We start from the raw sequence: 18,797 nt of genomic DNA on the forward strand, positions 1-18,797 counted from the left end.
TATCATTTTTTGTGTGGACATATGTTTTCATTTCTCTTGGGTATATCCCTAGGAGCAGAATTGCTGGGTCACATGGTAACTCTGTTTAACCTTTTAAGGAACTGCCAGACTGTTTTCCACAGTGCCTGCCCTGTTTTACATTCCTACCAACAGTGTATGAAGGTTCCAGTATTTCCACATCCTCACCAACACTTGCTATTATCTGTCTTTTTGTTCTAGCCTTCCTAGTGGATGTGATTTAGTATCTCATTGTGGTTTGATTTGCATTTCCCTGATGGCTAATGATGTTGAGCATCTCTTCACATGCTTATTGTCCATTTGTGTATCTTCTTTGGAGAAATGTCTGTTCGGATTCTTTGCCCATTTTTAAATTGGGTTACTCGTCTTTTTATTATTGAGTTGTAGAAGTTCTTCATATAGTCTAGGTATGTCTCTTATCAAACATATGGTAGGTTTAATATATTTGCAGGTTTTCTTTTTACTTTCTAGATGTTGTCCTTACAAGCACAAAAGTTTTCATCTTGATAATGTCCAATTTATCTATTTTTGTCGTTTTTGTTATTGTTGCTTGTGTTTTGGGTGTCGTATCTAAGAATCCTTTACCTAATTCAAGGTCATGAAGATTTACTCCCATGTTTTTTTCTAAATGTTTTATAGTTTGAGCTTTTACATTTAGGTCTTTGACTCGTTTTGAATTATTTTTTTTGTATATGGTGTGCAGTAGGGGTCCAACTTTATTGTTTTGCATGTGGAGATAACAGTTGTACCGGCACCATTTGTTGAGAAAGCTATCCTTTCCCCGTTAAATGGTCTTGGTACCAATTTAATTTAATTTAACTTATTTTACTGTTTTTTTCCTTTTGGCTGCCCTGTGCGGCATGTGGGATCTGTTTCCCGACCAGGGACTGAACCCAGGCCACAGCAGTGAAAGCCCGGAATCCTAACCACTAGACCACCAGGGAACCCCATTTTTTTTTTTTTTTTTTTTGTAATTTTAATTTACATAAACTAAAGTACCTCATGTGACTGGTGGCTATTGCATTGGACAGCACAGCTCTAGGTACCACTGAGCGAGGTCCACGTAGTACGCCCCGTATATGGAGAGTTACATCTACAGGTGTGCACGCACATGGACCCAAACACAGTTACTCAGATACTCGTGGCAGGCCTACCCTCCCCCCATCCCAGGCCATATTCTAGACATTTTCTGTCCCCCTGCTGTTGGGGGGCCAGCAAATGAGCCTGGTCCTGACCCTGACCTTCCTTCACTTCCCCCCCCCAGGAAAATCAGCCTTACACTGGGCTGCAGCTGTCAACAACGTGGAGGCCACCTTGGCCCTGCTCAAAAATGGAGCTAACAAAGACATGCAAGATAGCAAGGTGAGCCCCAGCCCTTGGCCCACCTGGGAGTCAGCCCCGGCACAGCTTCCACAGGTGGCAGAGAGCAGGTTGGGGTAGGCTAGTGGGGGCATTCACCCTGCCTGCAGCCAGCTTTGCAGCCAGCCTGCCTGCAGCCAGGTGTGGGATTTGGGCCCAAGGGGTTTCAATAGTGGATCAGAGGAGGAAGTGTATGGCAGTTGCTGGGTGACCTTGGGCACGTTGCTTAACTCTTTTGAACCTTTGTTCTCATCCTCGAAATGGGGAAGCAACGGTACCCACCTCATTGCCTCTTTCGAGGATTCAGTGAGCTAAAGCTTTTATAAAGTGCCTTAGCACATCCTCAATAAAAGGTAGATGTTATGACTGTTGTTTAAAAACCCTTGCCAGGTGGTATTAGTCTCATTTTACAGATGAAAGAGTGAGGCTCAAAGGGGTGCGGGGTTGGATTCCATCCTTATTTAAAATTTCCAAAATTATATTCATTATGGATTCTTTTTGCATTAATCTTAATTTAAAAATTTTTCATTAAAATATCATTTATTTTGATGCCCCCTTAAATTTTATGCCTAAGGCGAGCGCTTCACCCTCCTCACCCTGGTCCTGGCTTTTGCGGCCTGAAGCTTAGTGGGTGCTGGATGAATGTGGCTTAAAGGAAAGAACTTGCCCAATTTTCCCCAGCAGAGCTGAGATTCCGACCGAGGCCTGTCTGGCTGGAGAGTATGAACTCTTAGATCTCAGGTTCCCCCAGAGAGAGGAGGCCTCTGTGATGTTAGCCAGCAGTTAATCCTGACTCTTGTGACCCTGACATCTTGTGGGTTCTGGGCCGCCACAGGAGGAGACTCCGCTGTTCCTGGCCGCCAGGGAGGGCAGCTTTGAGGCTGCCAAGCTGCTGCTGGACCACTTTGCCAACCGTGAGATCACAGACCACCTGGACAGGCTGCCCCGGGATGTGGCCCAGGAGCGGCTGCACCAGGACATCGTGCGCTTGCTAGACCAGCCCAGTGGGCCCCGTAGCCCCCCTGGCCCCCACGGCCTGGGGCCCTTGCTCTGCCCGCCCGGGGCCTTCCTCCCAGGCCTCAAGGTGGCACAGTCCGGGGGCAAGAAGAGCCGGAGGCCTCCTGGGAAGGCGGGGCTGGGGCCTCAGGGCACCCGGGGGCGGGGCAAGAAGCTGACCCTGGCCTGCCCGGGGCCCTTGGCCGAGAGCTCGGTCACGCTCTCGCCGGTGGACTCGCTGGACTCCCCACGGCCCTTTGGTGGCCCCCCCGCGTCCCCTGGCGGCTTCCCCCTCGAGGGGCCCTACGCGGCTGCCACGGCCACAGCCGTGTCTCTGGCACAGCTTGGTGGCGCGGGCCGGGCAGGTCTCGGGCGCCAGCCCCCCGGGGGCTGTGTGCTCAGCCTGGGCCTGCTGAACCCCGTGGCCGTCCCCCTCGACTGGGCCCGGCTGCCCCCACCTGCCCCCCCAGGTCCCTCTTTCCTGCTGCCGCTGGCCCCGGGACCCCAGCTGCTGAACCCCGGGAACCCCCTGTCCCCCCAGGAGCGGCCCCCACCGTACCTGGCAGCCCCAGGACATGGCGATGAGTTCCCCGCGGCCGGGGCCCACAGCAGCCCCCCAAAGGCCCGCTTCCTGCGGGTCCCCAGCGAGCACCCTTACCTGACCCCATCCCCAGAGTCCCCCGAGCACTGGGCCAGCCCCTCACCTCCCTCACTCTCGGACTGGTCCGACTCCACGCCCAGCCCGGCCACTGCCACCGGGGCCACGGCCGCTGGGACACTGTCTGCCCAGCCGCTCCCCCTGTCGGTCCCTGGCCCTCTTGCTCAGTCCCAGACCCAGCTAGGGTCCCAGCCTGAAGTCACCCCCAAGAGGCAAGTGTTGGCCTGAGGGCTGCACAGCTCCTAGATTTGGGGAGGCTGTAGAGACACCCCATCCTGCTTCCTCTCTGTCTCCCCTTTCAGTCCATTTCATTCTCTCTAATCTCTTCTCCTGCACCCCACCCTCCTTGCAGTGTGACCAAGACAGGTCACAAGCCTAGGGCTTCAGTCTTCCTTTATTTATAAGGGGTGCAGGCTGACCCCCACCCTTTGGGTCTTGTGGTGAGTCTGGGACATGCTCCTGCCTCTCCCCTCTTCCTGGGGCCACCCCCCCCCCAATTCTCTCCTGCTTTCTTGCCTCCTCTGGCCTCTCTCACTCATGTTCTGACACAGGTGGATTATTATTATTATTATTTTTTTTTACATTTTGTATAGAAACAAATTCATTTAAACAAACATTATTATTATTATTTTTTACAAAATATATATATGGAGACGCTCCCTGCCCCCTGCAAACCCCCCAGTGCCCCCGTGGGGCTGAGTCTGTGGGCCCATTCGGCCAAGCTGGATTCTGTGTACCAAGTACACAGGCATGACCGGGATCCTGTGTACCAAGTACACGACCCTGGTGTGTACCAAGTAGGCACCCTTGGGCGAACCCTCTGGGGCTAGGGGTCGGGTGAGACTTGGGAGCCTTCTCCCCACCCCACCTCCCTCACTTCACTGCATTCCAGATGCAACTTATTCTATAGCTTTGCTGGGGGAAGTGCCCTTCTGGCCTGGAGAGCCTGTCCCCAAGCCCCCCCTCACAGAGTGTGGGCCACCTCCCTTTGGGAACTGGGGGGTGGGGTGGCCGGTGGGAATATGAGGACCAGGGGAGACATGTGCATTTTACTTTGTCTCCCTGTAAATATGGGCCTGCAGGGAGGAAAGGAGCTGCCTGCATGGCACCTCCTCCTGGTACTCCCCTGGCCCAGCCCCAGGGCAGAATAGAAGTATTTGTAGGCTATTTTTGTAATATAGCTTCTGGTCACAGTCCTTGTGTAGCTAAATTCCCAGGCCTTGCATTGTACAGCCCCCTTTCCCCTCACCACCTAATAAAGGAATAGTTAGCACTCAATGTCATTGTCTGTGTCTAGGTAAGTTTCGGGGGCGGGGGGTGGTAGTGTGGGGTTTCTGTCTCTTCAGCGCTAACTTTTGAGACAGGCTGGGACCCTTTGCTGCAGTGCTTCCACCTGGACGAACATCTACCGGAGCAACAAAAGACAAAGGAACTATAAGGGACTAAAAATAACTGTGGGCATGTGCAGTTGGGGCAAATTATGGCCAACAAGATACCAAAAGACCAAAAAAATAAAAACCCAACTGCCACTTCTGAAGAGCTGGGAGCAAAAGCAGGGTGTCGGGAGCAAAAGCAGGGCACTGCGCATGCCCCCTGCACACATCACCACCGAAGGGGTGGGCAGACCACCAAAGCCGCCCTTCTGGCTCCACCCTTGGACCCGCCCTCGCCCCATACCTCCACCCTTGGGGAGCAAGCAAGCACGGGAATCTGTTCGTTCTCGCTCCCCTCTGCTGCAGCAGGGGTCCCAATAAAGCCTTGCCTGAATTTCTTGGCTGGCCTCTGATCAATTTCTATTGACTAAGGAGGCCAAGAACCGTGGTTGGTAAAAACCTGGGCTCTCATCTTGGGGTCAAGCCATTTGGCTTGCTTGCCGGCCACTCTTGCTTCCTCTTTTGATGGATGATTCCACTGATTGATTGGACTAGGGGTGGCCACCTGACTTAAATTGAACCGGATTCCCTTGCTTGAGAATGTTTTTAAAATGGGGACGCTAAGAAAGCTATCAGTTGGTGGAGCTTCTACGGCCAAGGCAGATGGAGAAATATTGATGGCCAGTTTGGGGTGGTGGGTACTGATGATAAAACAGCAGAAGGCTGGAGCTGTGCAGGGAGAATCAGAGATGAGCGTTCAAATGGCTCCGGAGTGTTGGAGGGAGTACCTCATTTCCAAATGGAGTATCAATTCCAGTTAATTGAGCGTTTATTCCACTGACATCAATAGGTATTTATTAACTGCCTTCTAAGTGCCGAATGCTGGTTCTGCATGGATCTCGCCTCTACTTCACGCCCCCTTGGGGTTTGGAGACAATGCTGCACTGCATAATAAACACTCCTTTATGTATACCAGCTTGAATGAGTTTCTATGGCTTGCAAATAATTGTGCCCCAAGACAAGGTTGTGTTTACACTGAGGTCCTCCAGGAAAGGAGGAATTTAATGTTCATTGGTTCACCCCATCCGTTGGCGTGCTCTTGGTTGCAAGTGACACAAAAAAATCTACCCAGCTGGCTTAAACAAACAAAAACCAATTTATAAATTCATATAACTAAAAAAGACCAGCTTCAGGGGATATCTGAGCTAGTGGCTCAAATGAGGTCGACAAGGGCTGAGTTCCTCATCTCTACAGATTTTTCTCTGGGCATCAGTTTCATTCTCAGGCTGCATGTGGTACTCAATCCAACTTCTCTTCCCACTCCCACAGCTTCGGCCCTCCTTCTGTATTAGCAAAATGAGTGCAAGGATCATAGGCCATCTCGCACATTCCAGAGAACTGAGAAGCTTCTAGTCTTGGGGTTGATTTTGTATTGACTTCAAATGGGTCACATATTTATCCTCTAACCTAGCGTTCCTCAACGTTGGTACTGTTGACCTTTGGGGCCAGATCATTCTTTGCTGTGGAAGGCTGTCCTGTGCGTTGTAGGATGTTTAACAGCATCCCTGGCCTCCACCCACTAGATGCCAGTAGCACCCCCTCCTCCAGTGTGACAACCAAAAATATTTCCAGATATTGCCAGTTGCCAAGCAATGAAAAATTGCTTTTGAGCACTACTGCTCTAACCAATCACTATGGCAATGGGTTATAGAAAGTGCTGATTTCTTAAAGCAATGAGTTTCTGCTCTGGAACTGGGGCGTGGGGTAAATGTCAGGTTTGCAGAAGCAGGAATTCTGTGGAAACAACTAATAAATATTCACTCCACCTCCTCTCTTTTGGCTAAGTCTTTGGAGGTGGAACAATCTCTTTTTTAAAAAAAATCTATTGAAATATAATTGACTTACAATGTTGTGTTAGTTTCAAGAAAGTGATTCAGTTATTTTATATACATATGTATACATATATATTCTGTTTATTACATTCTCTTTCATTATAGGTTATTACAAGATATTGAGTATAATAAGTCCCTGTGCTATACAGTAGGTCGTTGTTCATTATCTATTTTATTAAATTATTTTATTTTTATTTTTAATTTTTTTTGGCCGTGCCATGCGGCTTGCGGGATCTTAGTTTCCCGACCGGGGATTGAACCCACACCCTCGGCAGTGAGAGTGGTGCGTCCTAACCACCGACCACCAGAGAATTCCCTCTATTTATATATAGTAGTGAGTGTGTATATTTAATCCCAAACTCCTGGGATAGTCTCTTTTATTGTCTCAAGTTCATTTTATGTTCATTCATTTATCCTCTATATGCTTATTGAGCACTTACTGCATGCCAAATCCTGGACAAACTGTTGGGAGTAGAATGGTGAATTATATGAGCTCACTCCTTGCTCTTATGGAATTTCAGGCTAGTTAGGGGATGTATAGGGGTGCCCCCCTTGTCCCTTTGGGTCTTACCATTGCAGTACATGCTTGATAGCATCTGACTGCAAACACCAGAACTTCTCTTGTGTGAGCCAGGAACAACCCTCAAAAATGAGGGATGGGGGCTTCCCTGGTGGTCCAGTGGTTAAGACTCCGTGCTTCCACTGCAGGGGGCACTGGTTCAATCCCTGGTCGGGGGACTAAGATCCCGCATGCTGTGCAGCGTGGCCAAAAAAAAAAAAAAAAAAAAGAGGGATGGGTGGGAGTTGGTGGATAAATACCCCAGCTCCCTCACCCCTCTGTGGGGGCAATTCTGAGGTGTGTTCCACAGACTCTCAGAGGGTGTCCGTCAGAATTGAGCCCCAGTTGCCCATGGTAGCAACTTACTCTTCCTCATGGGAACTTTCTGGAATGTTCCTTTTTGGAATGATCCTATTGGATATTTCTGAAATGATCTCTCAAATAAGTTCTTTGCACTTGAATCCTTGGCCCAAGAGAAGTTCATCTTAGCTGCGTGCATGAGTAGACTCTTGGAGGAAAACCGGAAATATTTGTTGGGGGTGCAAGCAAGTTTGGAGATCCTTCTTCCTGAGTGCTACACAAAAGAGGAGAAAGTCGTTCTTCCCACCCACTTTGTCCACTTTACCCTGCAACCCTGGCTCTATGGAAACAGGGCGTTGGAGATGTGTGTGTCTCACGGGGTGAACCCACTTTCATACCTGGTGGAGCCAACTTTTTCGTAAGCACATGTGAGACGCTTCCACTCTGGAGGCTCCCTGGAATGGTTGGGGGAGGGGCGTCAGGTGGGGGAACAGGAAGCCTGCATCAGTGGTTGGGAAAAATGAACTAGTGGGGTTCAGATTCATGTGCATGTGACTTCATTGACCCACAAGATTTGGGGACATTTGGATTCACATCCTAGGTGACTTCTTTTTTTTTTTTTTGTGGTACGCGGGCCTCTCACCGTTTTGGCCTCTCCTGTTGCTTAGCACAGGCTCCAGATGCGCAGGCTCAGCGGCCATGGCTCACGGGCCCAGCCACTCCGCGGCATGTGGGATCTTCCCGGACCGGGGCAATCGGCAGGCGGACTCTCAAACACTGTGCCACCAGGGAAGCCCCTAGGTGACTTCTTGACCAAGAAGACAATGATAATACAGCTGTGTGTCTGCTGTTTGCCCCTCCAGATATATCCTCACACTTCTCCACTCTGCTCTGTGCACTGGGAGGGTGACCTGAGTGGAGAGCATCAGTGGACTCAAGCATCCTCTTGCTTCCACTTGGGTTTGGCCAGTGAGAGGCACAGGTGGGAGATTAGAGGGTAGAATGTATTTATTTCCCTGGTTCCCTGCCTGCAGGGTGGCTTTGGTGCTCTCCATCCAGCTGCCCTCTGTTAATCTGAATAATTGTTCCCTCTCCTTGGCCCTTCTGGCCTAGGGGGGGTAAAGGCTCTCCACCATTGCAAGTCCCAATGTACTGCAGTATGACTTGTCTACACCTTGTCCAAGCTTCATCTATCTGTTATCTATCTATCTATCTATCTATCTATCTATCTATCTATCTATCTATCTATCTATGTTCCCACCTATCATCTATCAATTATCATCTATCAATTATCTAATCTATCAATTATCTATGTATCTATCTGTATATCTATGTATCCAACTATCTTTTAGCTATCTATCACCTAGCAATTATCTGTGTATCTGTGTATCTACATATGTATCTATGTATCTGTCTATCTATCTATCTTTTAGTTATCTACCATCTATCAATTATCTATGTATGTATGTATGTATGTATCTATCATCTATCAGTTATCCATGTATCTGTGTATCTATCTATCTATCATCTATCATCTTTTAGCTGTCATATATCAATTTATCTATCTATCTATCATCTATCTTTTAGCTATCTTTCTATTTGTTCATTTTTGTTCAGCTTTATGAGGAATAACTCACATATAATAAAGTGAACCCACTTTAAGTGTAAAGTTTGATGGGTCTTGACAAGTGCACACAGTCATATAACCACTACGCAATCATGTTTCATCATTTCCCTTTGTAGTCAGTCCCCTTCTGCACCTCTGGCTCTGGCAGCTGTGGATCTGCTGTCTGTCACTGTAACTACAGTCTTTCCTTTTCCAGAGTTTCATATAAATGGAATTGTGCAGCGTGTAGGCTTTTGAGTCAGGCTTTTTTTGTTTTTTAAGTTAGCATTGTGCTTTTGAGATTGAGTCACATTATTGGGCATATCAATCATTTTGTTAAATTAATTAATTATTGGCTGCATTGGGTCTTCGTTGTTGTGCACGGGCTTTTCTCTAGTTGTGGCGAGTGGGGGCTACTCTTCGTTGTGGTGTGCGGACTTCTCATTGTGGTGGCTTCTCTTGTTATGGAGCTCTAGGTACATGGGCTTCAGTAGTTGTGGCACACGGGCTCAGTAGTTGTAGCACACAGGCTTAGTTGCTCCGTGGCATGTGGGATCTTCCCGGACCAGGGCTCGAACCCGTGTCCCATGCATTGGTAGGCAGATTCTTAACCACTGCGCCACCAGGGAAGCCCTAGGCATATCATTTATTATGTGTAGTCGTTTTTACTGCTGACGATAGTATGCATGTCGTGTGTTATAGATATGCCACAGTTTGTTATCTATTTGTCAGTCTAGGGACATTTTGGTAATTTTTAGTTTTCGGTGTTTTTTTTTTTTTGCGGTACGCGGGCCTCTCACTGCTGCGGCCTCTACCGCTGCGGAGCACAGGCTCCGGACGCACAGCCTCAGCGGCCATGGCTCACAGGCCCAGCCGCTCCACGGCATGTGGGATCCCCCCGGACCGGGGCACGAACCCGTGTCCCCTGCATTGGCAGGCAGACTCTCAACCACTGTGCCACCAGGGAAGCCCCTAGTTTTCGGTGTTTAAATAAAGTTGCAATGAACATTCATACAAGTTGTGTGGACACACGTTATCATTTTTTTTAGGAGTGAGATGGCTAAGTTTCATGGTAAGTGTTTGTTAACTTTTAAAGTCTTTTACCAAGTGGTTGCATGATTCTGCATCCCCACTGGCAATGTATGAGAATTCCAATTGTTCTACACCTTTGTTAATACTTGGTATTGTCAGTCCTTTTAGCTTAATTTAATTCTAGTGATATAGTGGTATCTCACTGTGCTTTTAATTTACATTTAATTTGCAAATGAATATGTCTCTTCATGTGCTCATTTGCGATTCACATCTTCTTTGGTGAAGTATCTGTTCAAATATTTTGTCCATTTAAAAATTTTTAATTTTTCAAATTAAAAATATTGTACCATTGTCTTTGTGTGAGTATGTACAGATCTATGAGTTTTAACACATGTATAGGTTTGTGTAACCACCATCACACCCAGGATATAGAATAGAATAGCTTTCATCAATCCAAGAAACGTGTTCATGACATACAGATGGCCAAGAGGCACATGAAAATATGCTCAACATCTCTAATTATTAGAGAAATGCAAATCAAAACTACAATGAGGTATCACCTCACACCGGTCAGAATGGCCATCATCAAAAAATCTACAAACAATAAATTCTGGTGAAGGTGTGGAGAAAAGTAAACCCTCCTACACTGTTGGTGGAAATGTAAATTGGTAGAGCCACTATGGAGAGCAGTATGGAGGCTCCTTAAAAAGCTAAAAATAGAGCTACCATATGATCCAGTAATCCCACTCCTGGGCATATATCTGAAGACAAACATGGTTCAAAAGGATACATGCACCCCAATGTTCACTGCAGTGCTGTTTACAATAGCCAAGACATGGAAACAAGCTAAATGTCCATCAACAGATGAATGGTAAAAGAAGATGTGGTACATATATACAGTGGAATATTACTCAGCCATTAAAAAGAATGAAAAAAATGCCACTTGCAGCAACATGGATGGATCTGGAGATTATCATACCGAGTAAAGTAAGTCAGACAGAGAAAGACAAATATCATATGATATCACTTATATGCAGAATCTAAAAAAGAATGATACAAATGAACTTATTTACAAAACAGAAACAGACTCACAGATTTAGAGAATGAACTTATGGTTACTGGGGGGAAAGTTTGGGAGTAGGGATAGACTGGGAGTTTGGGATTGACATGTACACACTGCTATATTTAAAATAGATAAACAGGGACTTCCCTGCTGGCACAGTGGTTAAGAATCTGCCTGCCAATGCAGGGGACACGAGTTCGAGCCTTGGTCCAGGAAGATTCCACATGCTGCGGAGCAACTAAGCCCGTGTGCCACAACTACTGAGCCCACGTGCCACAAATACTGAAGCCCACACACCTAGAGCCCGTGCTCCGCAACAAAGAGAAGCCACAGCAATGAGAAGCTTGTGCACCGCAACGAAGAGTAGCCCCCGCTCACCGCAACTAGAGAAAGCCCGTGCGCAGCAACGAAGACGCAATGCAGCCAAAACTAAATAAATAAAGTAATTAAAAAAAATAAAGCCCTCCTGTGCATAACTGCCATGTGACCTAAAATAAATAAATAAATAAATAAATAAAATAGATAACCAATAAGGACCTACTGTATAGCGCAGGGAACACTGCTCAATATTCTGTAATAACCTAAATGGGAAAAGAATTTGAAAAAGAATAGATACATGTATATGTATAAGTGAATCACTTTGCTGTACACCTGAAACTAACACAACATTGTTAATCAACTATGCTCCAATATAAAATAAAAAGAAACGTCTTCATGCTGCCCTTTTGTAGTCACACCTTCTCATCAGTTCTACCCCCTGGCAACCATTGATCTATTATTCTCCATCACTTTAGTTTTGCCTTTTCCCAAAAAGATTCATATAAATTGAGTCATACACTATGTAATCTTTTGAGATTTGCTTCTTTCACTCAGCTGAATAATCTTTGGGATTCATGTTTCAGTAGTTTCTCCTTTTCATAGCTGAGTCGTATTCCACCATAAGGATATATCACAGTTTGTTTAACCATTTTCTTATTGAAGGACGCCTGCATCATTTCCGGTTTTTGGATGAATAGAGCTGTCATAAACATTTTGTGTACATGTGTGGACATGTGTTTCATTTCCTAGGAAAAATATCTAGGAGTGGAACTGCTGGGTCATATGGTGAAGGTATTTTAACTTTATAAGAAGCTGACAAATGGTTTTCAAGAGAGGCTATACAATTTTGCATTTCCCCAGCAATGTCTGAAACTTCCAGTTGTTCACATCCTCACTGGCACTTGGTATTGTCAGGTTATTTTTGTTGTTGTTGCTGTTGTTTGTTTTTATCTTTTGACATTCTACTAGATGCACAGAGGTAGGTCATTGTGGGTTTTCTATGCATTTCCCTAATGGCTAATGATTTAATCATATTTTCATGTGTTTATTTGTCATCTGTATATCCTCTTTGGTGAAATGTCCGTTCCAGTGTGTTTTGTCCATTTTTAAAAGTTGTTTTGCTATAATTAAAAAAGATACATGCACCCCTCTGTTCATGGCAGCAGTATTCACAATAGCCAAAATACGAAAACAACCTAAATGTCCATCGACAGACATAGGGAACAGACTTGTGGTTGCCAAGCGGGTGGAGGATGGGGGAGGGAAGGACCGGGAGTGTGGGATTAGCAGATGCAAACTATTATATATAGGATGGATAAACAGCAAGGTCCTACTATAGAGCACAGGGAACTATATTCAATATCCTGTGATAAACCATAATGGAAAAGAATATAAAAAAAGAATGTCCATATGTGTATAACTCAGTCACTTTGCTGTACAGCAGAGATTGCCACAGCATGGTAAATCAACTATACTTCAAAAAAATTGCTTTGTTTTCTTACCGTTGATTTTTGGGAGTTCTTTACATGTTCTAGATAGAAATCCTTTGTCAGATATTTGCAAATATTTTATCCCACTCCATGGCCTAACTTTTCACTCTTTTAACCATATCTTTCACAGAGCAGAAGTTTCTAGTTTTAATCGTCCAATCAAAGTGTTTTTTCTTTTATGGACTGTGCTTTTGTATCATATCTGGGAACTTGTCTTATTGTATGAGGCACAACCTTAATACGATATTGAACAGAAGTGGTGAAAGGAGACATCATTGTCTTGTTTTTCATCTTAGGGGAAAAACATTTAATCTTTCACCATTCAGTAAAGCGTTAGCTGTAGGTTTTGGGTAGAAGAAGTGTATCAAGTTGTGGAAGTCCTCTCCTATTTCTAGTGTATTAACAGTGCTGCATTTTGTCAAGTGGTTTTTCTGTGTCAATATATATTTTTTCTTCTTTAGTTTGGTAATACGGTGGATTACATTGATTGATTTTTTTTTTTTTTTTTGGCCGTACCACGCAGCATGTGGGATCTTAGCACCCCGATCAGGGATTGAACCCGTGACCCCCTGCAGTGGGAGCACGGAGTTGTAACCGCTGGTCCACCAGGAAATTCCCCACATTGATTGATTTTTTAATTGACATATAATTCACATACTATAAAATTCACAAATTTAAAGTGTACCATTCAGTGGATTGTAGTATATTCACAAGATTGTGCCATCACTACCACTATCCATTTCCAGTTTTCTCATTGCTTTATGGAGGAGAGAATTTTTGGAGGTCATCACTCTGACATGGATTGATTTTTTTTCAAACTTTTTATTTTATATTGGAGTATAGTTTTTTTTTCTTTTAAAACTTTTTATTGGGAAAAAAATTTTCAGATTTACACAGAAGGAGAAAGAATTATTTTCCCATTATTCAGCTGTAATAATTATCAATATTTTGTCATTCTCCTTTCATCTATCCCTCCCACCACTTGGAGTATAGTTGATTAACAATGTTGTGTTAGTTTCAGGTGTACAGCAAAGTGATTCAGTTATACATATACTTGTATCTATTCTTTTTCAAATTCTTTTCCCATTTAGGTTGTTACAGAATATTGAGTAGAGTTCCCTGTGCTATACAGTAGGTCCTTATTGGTTATCCATTTTAAATATAGCAGTGTGTACATAATCCCACACTCCCTAACTATCCCTTCCCCCCCACCCTTCCCCCTTGGTAATCGTAAATTCGTTTTCTAAGTCTGTGAGTCTGTTTCTGTTTTGTAAATAAGTTCATTTGTATTATTTCTTTTTAGGTTCTACATATAAGCAATATCGTATGATATTTGTCTTTCTTTGTCTGACTTACTTCACTCAGTATGACAATCTCTTGGTCCATCCATGTTGCTGCAAATGGCATTATTTCATTCTTTTTAATGACTGAGTAATATTCCATTGTATATATGTACCACATCTTCTTTATCCATTCTTCTGTCAATGGACGTTTAGTCTGCTTCCCTGACATGGATTGATTTTGGTTGTTGGATTTATGGGTTTGGAGTTCAGAGGGAATGACTGATCTGGGATATATCTTCAGGGAGCATTGGCACAGGAATGGTATTTAACACCATATGATTATACTAATCACCTTGGGAGAGAGAAGAGAGTCAAGAGTGGGGTCCTGGAGGGCTTCCCTTGTTGCACAGTGGTTGGGAGTCCGCCTGACGATGCACGGGACGCGGGTTCGTGCCCCGGTCCGGGAGGATCCCACATGCCGCGGAGCAGCTGGGCCCGTGAGCCATGGCCGCTGAGCCTGCACGTCCGGAGCCTGTGCTCCACAGCGGGAGAGGCCACAACAGTGAGAGGCCTGCGTACCGCAAAAAAAAAAAAAAAAAAAAAAAAGAGTGGGATCCTGGACTCCCGTTCCAGTGTTAGAGTTGGAGAGAAGAAAGAGATTGAGGAGTAGTCAGAGATGAAGGGGAGAAACCAGGTGTAGCATATATTGTCAGCCTTCTGTCCATATCTCCTTGCTCTGACCACTTCAGTCTCAATTCCAACAGTCAGTGGAACAGCCAGTCTCATTGCAACAGCCAGCCAACATCTATTTGCCTGAAGGCTTTCTCTGGCCACAAAAGCTTACTCTATTCACTTGTTCAGCAGGCTGGGAGCACTGGGGAATTAATGCCCCCAGGGTCCTCCCTGAACACTGACTGACTGGAGTGGGTGTATACATACATCAGCTCCCTCTCCTCTCTGTGGTGAATGCTCTCTGCTGCCCCCAGTGGTTTCCAGTGGGAATGAACCCCAGTTGACACAGAGATAACTTGCTGGATAACCCGTGCTTCATGAGCTTCCTTTCCTTTCCTTCCTCATTTCTCCACTCTCCTACTTGTGTGTTCTGAGATCACCTCCCAGAGAAGCTTACGTCCTATCAAATCCTTGTCTGCTTCTGGGGGAACTTCAACTATGACAGGGGTTGTTGGTGTAGAGTAGGTGGGTGTGCAAAATCATGAGACTGTACTCATGTATGGTCATGAAATTTAACTCATGATGTTAAAGTGCTCAGCTCAGACTCCCATGTTCATTGCAGCACTGTTCACAATAGCCAGGGTCTGGAAACAACTTAAGTGTCTGGCAATGGATGAATGGACAAAGAAGAAATATATATAATATTATATACATGTGTATATTATATACACATGTTCGTACACGGGTTCGTGCCCCGGTCCGGGAAGATCCCACATGCCGCAGAGCGGCTGGGCCCGTGAGCCATGGCCGCTGAGCCTGCGCGTCCGGAGCCTGTGCTCCGCAACGGGAGAGGCCACAGCAGTGAGAGGCCCGTGTACAGCAAAAAAAAAAAAAAAAAAAAAAAAAAAAGTTCTCACCACAAAAAAGAAGTAGTAATTATGTGATGGGGTGGAGGTGTTAGCTACTGCTATGGTGGTCATCATTTTGGAATAGATAACCGTATTAAGTCAACACATCGTACTACTCAAACTTGCACAATGTTGTATGTTAGTTAATCTCAATAAAGCTGGGGGAATTTTTGTTTTTAATTTTTTTTTTTGCGGTACGCGGGCCTCTCACTGTTGTGACAGAGCACAGGCTCCGGACGCACAGGCTCAGTGGCCATGGCTCACGGGCCCAGCCGCTCCGCGGCATGTGGGATCTTCCCAGACTGGGGCACGAACCCGTGTCCCCTGCATCGGCAGGCGGACTCTCAACCACCGCACCACCAGGGAAGCCCACGGTGGCTTCTCTTGTTGCAGAGCACAGGCTCTAGGCGTGCAGGCTTCAGTAGCTGTGGCTCGCGGGCTCAGTAGTTGTGGTGCACGGGCTTAGTTGCTCCGCCGCATGTGGGATCTTTCCGGACCAGGGCTTGAACCCGTGTCCCCTGTGTTGGCAGGCGGATTCTTAACCACGGCACCACCAGGGAAGCCCACTTATTGGTAATTTAATCAATGGATGTATGTCGGTTCGCCTGGAGCAATGTCTGGGTGTAGAACTAGAGGAGGTAGCTGTGGCCAGATCATGTGAATCTTGAAAATGAAGATGGGGAATTATAAACTTTACTCTGAGAGCAATAGGGAGCCATGAAAGGTCCCTGGGTAGAGAGGAAACACAGCCAGAGTCTTCTGTTCTGCTGGCCAGTGCAGAGGATGGACTGAAGGGAGAAGTAGCTGCATGCTTTTGCAACGGGTGAGAAGGATGCAGGTTGAGTTAGGATGGGGCAAAGGGAATGGGGGGGAGTAGAGGAGAAAGAATAGAGAAGACTTGGCAACTAATTAATTCTGGGAGAGCAAGAGAGGGATAACCATGAGAAGCCTGGGCAACATTTGTACACCAACGTCAAAGTGATCCACTTCTTCCTTCCTTCTTTTAGGGCAGGGCAGGGAGGGTGCCTCTTCCTTGGGGCAGCAGCTTTGTCCAGCTCGTGGTGGGCACTGACGGGCACTGGGGAGAATGGAAGGAGTGAGGAGTGCATTTGTGACCACCATCCACAGAAAGAAATCATAATTAGTCCTCTCCCCACTTTTTTTTTTTTTTGCCATCAGAGCCTGTGGGCTGGGAAAGAAGACCCTGGGGTCTCCAGTTTCCGGGAGGGAAAAACCCCACAGGGTGTTGACAGCCTGAGCCCTGGGGGGCTTGTTAGTGTCTGGGGAGCCCCTGGGACAGCAGCTCCAGGGAACCCCTGTATAACAGGACCCCGGTCCTTAGCCCCTCCTCTCTCAGGCAGTGAGCAGAGAGTGATGTCGGCAGGCACCGTGGGAGCCTCCCTCGGCCATGGTGAATATGGATTCAGGGCCCCTGCCTGGCTGCAGAAGCCACCCTGGTCCATCCCCAGTCCTAGGGGTGAAACCTGAGAATGAGTTGGTGGAGAGAGAAATGCCGGAGTGACTGAGCATTCAACTGAAAACAGCCAACAGGGCCGGATTTGGATGACATTTGCCCAAAAGGTGTTCAATTCTGTTTTCTGTGTGGAATGTGGGATGGAGAAGATGATATTTGCTTAGGAAGGGAGGGGGAAACCTCAAGGAGAACTGTCCATTGCCATGCACGCCGACCTGCCTCCAGAACCTTGACCTGCACAGGCATGTGAGCAGACAGGGGGAGAAGGGTGGGGCTAATGCGTGCAGTTGGGGTGCAAAACGCACACATGTGTGCCCTGCAAGTATCAGGCACACACATGCACATACATGTATCTGGGAGCTTCAGGGGCACAAATGCACACATACACATATAGAGTCATTTAGCAGTGAGGGCTCAAAGGCGATGGGGAAGGGGCACCAGTTTTGGGGGAGGCTTCCTGGTGGAAAAGGAAAGACTCCAGATCCTAGAGTCCCATGTGTTCCTCAGCTTTCACCCTCACTGTGTGTGTGTGGGGGGGGGGGCATGGGTGTGCCCCTGAGCTTGGGACTCACTGGGTCCCAACTCTCCCACTAAACAAGCAGCTTGCCTGGAGATCTGTCCATGGGTGCAATTGTCACGGGTTCCAGGTATGCAAATAAGGAACTTTCTAGTTCTGTAACCTGACTTCCTTTTGGCCAGGCACTCTCACTGGTCACAATTGGAAAGCGGACTTTGGACACATTGAGGCAAACTCAAACTCATAGCTTCTCAGCTGCCGCAGGGTTAAATTTTAGCCACGGGCTTCCCTTGTGGCTCAGTGGTTTAGAATCCACCTGCCAATGCAGGGGACACGGGTTCGAGCCCTGGTCTGGGAAGATCCCACATGCTACGGAGCAGCTAAGTCCGTGCGCCACAACTACTGAAGCCTGCATGCCTAGAGCTCCACAACAAGAGAAGCCACCATAATAAGAAGCTGACACACCGCAACGAAGAGTAGCCCCTGCTCGACGCAACTAGAGAAAGCCCGCGCGCAGCAATGAAGACCCAATGCAGCCAAAAAACAAACAAAAGAAAACAAACAAATAAATAAATAAATTTTTTTAGCCACGTTCAGGGCTTCCCTCTTTACTCTTCCCTCTCTCTGGACTGGGCAGATGCCACCTCCGTGGTGAGGATGGAGAGGTGCCTGCCATGAGTCCACTGTGCTCGGCGTGTGTCCGCCCCAGCATTCCCTGAGATGAACAGAATCTCCTCTCATCCTGCCTGAACTGATCCCAACCTCCCCCCCCGCCCCCTCATACAGCTTTGTCAGCTCCCACACCCTGCTCTTTCTTCCACACCCGTATCTAACCCATCAGGAAATTCAGTGGGCTCCACCTGCACAACCTGTCCAGAATCGGCCACCTCTCACCACCTCCGTGGTCCCCACCCATCATCACTCACCTGGAACAGCTCAGCCACCTCCTCTTTGGTCTCTTGGCTGTCACCCATGTCCCCCCACATTCTGTTATCCCACAGCAGCCAGCGAGCACCTGGGAGCCTCTGAGTCAGGTCATGTCCTTCCTCTGCTCAGAATCCTCTGTGGCTCCCATATCACTTGGTATAAAAGCCAAAGTCCTCACTCTGACCCACAAGACACGCTCAGCTCAGTCACCTCTCTGCCCTCACCTCCTTCCTCCACCTCAATCACTCCCTCTATCTCCCTGTTTGTCCTTGCGGTTCTTGTTCCAGGCACAGTCTGGCCCCAGGGCCTTTGCATGGGCTGTTGCCTCTACCTGAAATGCTCTTCCCCATGC

General features: G+C 46.8%; 1 protein-coding gene across 4 annotated transcripts in view; it reads left to right on the forward strand.

Moving 5' to 3' along the window:
* Window positions 1-4,789, forward strand: part of NOTCH3 (notch receptor 3) — a 34,131-nt gene extending 29,342 nt beyond the window's left edge. For 2 of the 4 annotated variants that reach the window (XM_029216748.1, XM_029216749.1), the window contains exons 31-32: window positions 1,283-1,380; window positions 2,213-4,789. In XM_029216748.1, the coding sequence (XP_029072581.1) occupies window positions 1,283-1,380; window positions 2,213-3,259 (1,145 nt within the window). In that variant the 3' untranslated portion in view covers window positions 3,260-4,789. The remainder of the gene's footprint in view (window positions 1-1,282; window positions 1,381-2,212) is intronic. The other 2 variants (XM_029216751.1, XM_029216750.1) reach the window with 2 other exon arrangements.
* Window positions 4,790-18,797: the final 14,008 nt, after the last annotated feature.

Source organism: Monodon monoceros, unplaced genomic scaffold, assembly GCF_005190385.1.
Source record: "Monodon monoceros isolate NGI ecotype Baffin Bay Population unplaced genomic scaffold, NGI_Narwhal_1 Super_Scaffold_12, whole genome shotgun sequence".
NCBI classification, from domain to species: domain Eukaryota; kingdom Metazoa; phylum Chordata; class Mammalia; order Artiodactyla; family Monodontidae; genus Monodon; species Monodon monoceros.